This window comes from Eufriesea mexicana, unplaced genomic scaffold (genome assembly GCF_001483705.2).
Source record: "Eufriesea mexicana isolate 0111107269 unplaced genomic scaffold, ASM148370v2 scaffold325, whole genome shotgun sequence".
NCBI classification, from domain to species: domain Eukaryota; kingdom Metazoa; phylum Arthropoda; class Insecta; order Hymenoptera; family Apidae; genus Eufriesea; species Eufriesea mexicana.
This window is the reverse complement of record NW_016908500.1, coordinates 573,060-580,012: the sequence shown is the minus strand read 5'-3', so window position 1 is coordinate 580,012 and position 6,953 is coordinate 573,060. Positions and strand designations below refer to the sequence as shown.

The following is a 6,953-nucleotide window of genomic DNA, read 5'->3' as shown; positions in this document are numbered from 1 at the left end:
GAAATTTCATGATCAAATATAATTCAAAATGTTGCGCGCCTTAAGAAATTTTTTACACACACGTACTGATGTTTACAAATCATATATATGTATATGCGATTTTTCGTAAGTCGTTTGATGAATAATGTTTCTGAACAAATATCTGATGTCACCGTGTTAAAAATCCACCATTTTCTGGTTATATCACGCCTTGTAAAAAGTTTTATATGAGAAAATCTGAAATTTAGTATCTTAATAATAAATAAGTTAGTATTTCAACGGACTGGTTTATCATGTCAAGAGTATTCGAAATTTAAACAGACTGATAAGAAATCGATAATTTTCACACATAATGTATTAAAAAATAGTAACCGAGTAACTATGCACTTAGAGAAAAGAGAAATAACTACATTTAAGAAAGAAGAAAATGAATAATAAATTATACTTGCATTGTGTTAATTTTGTAGTGGGTCATTCGTTTAAATCACTACGCAATAAAATTAAGAAGTATAACTGTGACTGTTGTTTCGGAATAAAACGGAAAATAAACGTTTCAAAGTTGTCATTCGTTCGCGTTGAAAACTAAGACGCACATAACCGTGTTCCTACCAAATCGGGTGATATTTTTTCGCATATTCTGGCGTCATCTACGATTATTTCTGAAGGTAGAGAATTGATCCCTTCTCGTCGGTAAGTAACTCACAATCAGAGGCTTGATTACCTGTCTGACGTTCGGAACGTCAGTAAAAATGAACGCTAGCGAAACGAGCAAAGCAATTTAAACGAGGCTATACAATTTAAAGACACGAAGAGGGTACAGGATGGATAAACTTGACGAACAACAGGGCTGGTGATGCGAACGGCGAAGGTGGTCATCTGGTTGGTGAACCGATCGAACGCGGATGTTGTTCCAGAGTCCAGGTGTTAGCACGGGGCGAGTGGATTCCATTGTTAGCACTCCAAGCCTATAGGCCATGGGCAACCAAGGTTAAAAAGAAAGAAAAGAAAAACAGTTTGTTAGTAATTTAATTATGATCGATTCATGTTAACATTAAGTTTTTGAACAGTTCGATAGTTGAAAGAAATGTAGTTAGTGGGAAGCATTGCCTTTCCTTGGACATTTATTCATATTTAATTATATTAAAAAAAAAAAATTTCACTTGTACCATCGTCTAGTGAGATATTTCTTTCTTTTGATCTAATGTTTGCATTCACACATAAGAAACAAAAAATAAAAAAAATAAAAAAATGAAACTATCATTAGAAGAACATAATAAAACAGATAACGATTAACAAGCAACTGCTTCGCACTCCCTCTTGGTCAATATTAGTGTATAAGCATTTATTTCATATAAAACGTGATACGTGATAGAAACATTGTCAGAATATTATATATCGACGAAATGAAGCTCATACTTCGTTACTTGTCATTCATCGTTTACAATTAATAGCCCTCTAATTACCGAGAAATCGTAAACTTCATGTGTATGATTTGGGATATCATCATTTTTGCAAGCTCAGTTATTATTGTTACAATATGTATGATTCCACGAGAACAGTTATGAACACATCGAATTTCTATTCATAAAATACAGCAAGAAATGGCATTCCTTTTTGTAAGAAAAATTCGATCGATCATTAGAGGGTTAAACTATGTATTTTGGTTATAAGTTTCACATAATCATGTGCCCTCCCCGCGCTTAGGATAGTCGAGAAGATAAATATGTAAAAATTGTGTACAAAATTCTAAAACGAAACGATTTAAAGACATAAACAAGTGTAAAAAAAGCAGTCTTAGAATAGTAGATGATAAAGATGATTTTAGTTATTCAAAATGCGAGGATTTCGTTATTTCCCAAAAATTGTATCTTTTTGTAGGCAGCTTGGGTGTGCACCTGCCACCATATAGTAGCGTTAAATAAATGACATTGTTCGTGTGTATGATATTAAATACATAGTTATAGCAATATTATTACTGTGAATCGTATTAACTATAACGATTAATATCCTATCAGCAAGCAGGTGTCAAAAGGCCAATGAATTACACGCGTGCCGTACAAGGTATAGGTCTATTGTACAATCTCTGAAAAAAGCATATCGTTGCATAGTGTTAAGATTTGTATATATTATATAAAATACGTAGCGTTAATTCTCTAGCAAAACATGTACAAAGGAAAACCTGTAACGTTGGTTGAACGATTCAAAAATTTCTGCTTTCCAGCAGCTAATCACTTGCTTGCCTTCGAAATAAGTATTCTTACTTTATATTTCTTTTAGCATAGAAGTCATATACAACAATTTATTCCTGTTAAACTAGCATTATGGATGATACTTTTGGTCTTATATTTTAAAAAGTATTTCTTTCTACTATTAAATTAAACAAATATTTTTTACATTATAGTAACAATTTTTTTTCTATTTTTACAATGTTGTAAGACATTTCCAATATTTATTTATTTATTTATTTTTTCGTTTCAATTTTGAACTCGATGAAATTTATTGTTATTCTTCCTATCCTGTTTTTTTTTTTTTTTTTTTTTTTTTTTTTAAATTAATAAATTCTCCATGATTCTATGATTAACATTTCTAATGAACACATAACAAACATGTTGCATTATTGTTCATACGTAAAATGACAAAAAACAATCGAACATATCGTATAATATTCGTTAAATGCGTCAAAATAATGGACATTTTCCATACTGTTCTTATGCATATTTCACTCTGCGGGTATACACTATCGTGATAAATATTATATACACTACATGAAGATATATGTAAATAGAAACATCAAGTTAGTGTCAACTTGGCCGTGTGGAGCATTTTTGGTTAGTTTTATAAAGACAATGCATAGTTATACGTTTCGTGTAAAAAAATGAAATCGCTTCTATAATAAAGGTGCCATTATAAATTATGCGTGGTATTGTTAGTGGTGATACATAAAAAAGGATAGGATGCATTTTTAAGGATTAAATTATTAAATTTTATTTCTACATGAAAAAAATAAAGGAAATTGTTTACGACGTGTCGAAAAAATAACTCGAGTCAATGGTAAAATTAGTCTAGATTAAGTTTCTCCCGGGACATTGAAGAGATGTTGTGATTAAATCGATATGATATATACAGGCAAATTTTAGGTACATATATTTCTAAATTTGCATATTTTCGTGCGATATAAGTGATATCCTGGATTCAGGTGGAACGGAAACATCCGATGTTGAAAAATAATACGACAAAGTACTTCGAATATACTCCTCACTTGCAGCTTAAGCCTTCGCATCGTATCGTAGTACCACCCCTGTCATCTTCGTTCGAAATAAAGAAACTACTTCTTTCATATTTTTGCATAAGTATTTATTTCAAACACGCGTACGACACGCACGCGCAGACACGTATGTATATATACACGCACAAAAAGGCAGACGTGAATGGAATGAATAAGTGTTCCACAGGCACAAGTTGCCAAAAAATTTACCAATTCTGATATGTGATCATGTATGGTCTCTGAATAAAGATTACTGTAATGGTAATTTTCATAAATATATAAAATATATTATATGGTAGGTAGATATATATAGATATTAAATTATTTATAACAACGTTGTTTCCAAAACTGTACTTCATATTTACCCTTAAAACGTATGTTTTTACTTTTTTTTTCCCTTTTTGTTTTTATTTCTCGTTTTTAGGTTATGTTTATCTTATGGTAATTGTTTCAATCCTTCGACAACGATAATGGTACTATTATTCGACTTCTAATAGTCGTAATAAAGATTGTTTAGCACTAATATAAAAATGCGAAAAAATTGTGTAAAAGTAAAAAAAAATGGGTAGGTGCGCACCCATACCATACCGTCATTTCTCGATCATTTATCTTCTTCCTTGGTGATGCAAGAAAGAAAGGAGGACCGAAAAAGCTTTCTTAGATGTTTACTCTATACACCTAATTGCGGGGAGTTAACATTACCTTGAAACTTTAGAGTTCTCACTATCGAGTTTGTAAACAGCACATACATATATAAAATTCTTTAATGCTGTACACAGTTATTTTCATGAATTTTTATATAATTGAATGTCATTAGAATCTCAGATTTCAAGTAAATACAACTATTCGAGAATATTTTTAAGCTTATAACAAGTTTGAAATTATTTGATACGAGATATACGTAGATTTGAAAATTTTTTGAAATTTAATTGTATTTTAAATTAACAAAAGAGAGCGAAATTATTTTCGAGTTTCTTCAGATATTTCAAGTGAGTGAAAATAAAATTTTTCAAATATTAGATTCTTTTTAAATTCAGAATTTAAACATTTAACTATTCTTATATAATTTTTTTTATTCTAGACAAGAATATTTCTAATTAATATATTTTGCAATTTTGAAACAATTCTAATCTATATTTAGGAATTGCAATAGAAATACAATTTAATAATATTAAATTAAATTCAAAATAGATATTATTTATCGTATGTAAATGATAAGTCCTATAAAAAAGCATGAAAGAGAATCTAAAAATATTATTATACTATATCTAAAATTAATAAAAATTAAATTCCTTATCCTTAAAAAATAATTAATTAACTTATTGATTTTGGCAAAAATTTGGCTTTAAAAAAAGAAAAGAAATAACTTATATAATAAATGAAAATTAGTGAAAAATATAGATTCAAATTATTTTATCATATAAAATATATATTACAAGATCTAATGCTATATTCCTAGGTTGAAAATTAATAATTGATTTGTACATTTTTCTATAGTGTTGTTTTTACATTACCTTGTTTTTACTTTATGCAAGACGCAATATTTTTACTTCAAAATCATATATTTTTGTTTCTATACATCAAAATGAAGCTAAATTATTTAATTACTCATTTAATTAATTGATTTTACGTTAGATATCCTATAAAAAGACACTAATTATATTACTTTGCTATATATATAATATGCAAATTAAAACTCGCCAATATCTCACTATAATTTATTAATTATAATTCATCACATATTTATAATGAATAAGAATACTAAAAAATGGACTATCAGAAATTTTGAACTATCAGAAATTCTGCTTATCTATTACTTTTAATTTAAAATAACATTATATTACCGATAAAATAATAATAATAATTAACAATAACATGACGCATTGATTGATTAAATATTCATAATATAGATAAATATGTAAAAAAATAAATTAATTAATTACTTTTTAAATACCGTAAAGGATGTTGTAGAATAATAAAAGAAAAGTGTTTTTAAATAAATTTCAATGATTTTTCTCGAACCTTGAAGCTTTTGCATATAATTTAACAATTTTAATATAAAATATTTGCAATTTTGTAATAATTTACTAAATCATTATACAAAGACAATAACGTCCTGCGAAACATTAGATATAGATAATAAGAAGTATCTATAACGGTGACTAAGTTTCTAATAAATTTATAGAAATACAAAATTAGCCGTATAAAAAGACACATGAAACTTCAATATGCGATACGCCTGCAGTATAATCGCTTATCTCTCTTAGCTCCAAGCAAATAAACGAGTTTCTCGTTACAAGTTATTGATTATGTATTTTGACATTGACGCGGTTAAAAGTAGCAAAGTTCAAGAAAAATCGATTAATCCTGTAAAAAGGAAACCTTTTTTGCGAGTAGCATTAACTATGAGAAAAAAGAAATATACAATATGATGCACAACAATGTGATATCTATATATCTATATCTCTTCACATAACACAATATGTCTGTTTGCATGGATACGGATATATGGATATTAAGAAAAAAATAACTATTGGGATAAGATACAAAAGATGGAACGTTTCGAAGAAACTAACCTTTTCGCGGAGGCGCGTACAGTATTGCGATTGCGCTCTCCGGATTCACGACAAAGCACCAGCCCTTTGATAAGGGTGCTCGCGAATCTGACCCAAGTGCCTACGTTGTTTTGCAGCGGCTGCTGCACCTGTCCCCAACATACAAACGTGTATAATTCATCTGCTTCCACATGTATTTATCATTTCCAGTCCTCGGCAGGTCACTTAACTGCCGCTATAAACAATAACAGCAAATTAAAATTATCCACAGACTCACGATCGAAACGCAAACCAATTCTTTATTTTCTTGTTATTTTCCTTCGTATTTTCGTTTTCGCAACATTTCCATCTATACTTTATGTCTTACATTTGCACGAGTGTAAATACAACATAACCACAATCACCAAGTTCTGTATTTTCTATTAGTTTGCGTTTAATCGAGTAGTTTTCAAATTTGAAACAGAAAAATATATTCTTTTCCTCAAAAGGAAACACAACACTAAACATAGAATACGTGTGCGTGTATTTATAGTATTTCAAACGAGTCAAGTCAGTAATATAAACAAGTGCACGCGATAATCATCTTGGCAAGACAGGGCCGTGTTCGCAATTTCAGGACATTATGATATAAGGGACTGTTCGAACTATTTAATTTCTTTGTTATAGAATGGAATTGTTTGTCGTTAATATAAATGTAAATAATGTAAATGTGTATATATATAAATCACTTATGGATATTTTGTAATATTGCTGATAAGTACTAAGGGGGTTTATTTAATAATATATCGTTCCTGACATCAATAGTTAGCCAGACAGCAGCTGGATTCGCTAAATGTATCACGTGCTTTAGTCTGTTTATTTGCACTGATTTGACCCGTTTGAGGTACTATATTAGTTACCTTGAATTTTTTATCTTGACATATATGTTTATAACACTCTTATCATTTCAAAACTTCAGTTTTTTTTTTCTTTTTTTTTGAGAAGTTCACTATAACGAATGCTTTACAATTACCCTGTATATATAAATGGACAAAAAATATACATTCAACTGTTCTTTCCAACAGGTTCCTCATTTTGTCTATTGTTTAACATCGAAGAATTCTGGCACATTCTTAATTTATATTGTATACACGCACGCATATATATATATATAT

At 29.1% G+C, this 6,953-nt stretch overlaps 1 protein-coding gene across 5 annotated transcripts in view; it reads right to left on the bottom strand.

The window, feature by feature from the left end:
- Positions 1–278: 278 nt before the first annotated feature.
- how (protein held out wings) overlaps positions 279–6,953 on the bottom strand; it is a 49,844-nt gene continuing 43,169 nt past the window's right edge. For 2 of the 5 annotated variants that reach the window (XM_017912138.1, XM_017912137.1), the window contains exons 8-9: positions 5,821–5,948; positions 279–944 (exon numbers count right to left, since the gene is read on the bottom strand). In XM_017912138.1, coding sequence (XP_017767627.1) covers positions 5,866–5,948 — 83 coding nt within the window. In that variant the 3' untranslated portion in view covers positions 279–944; positions 5,821–5,865. The remainder of the gene's footprint in view (positions 945–5,820; positions 5,949–6,953) is intronic. The other 3 variants (XM_017912140.1, XM_017912139.1, XM_017912141.1) reach the window with 2 other exon arrangements.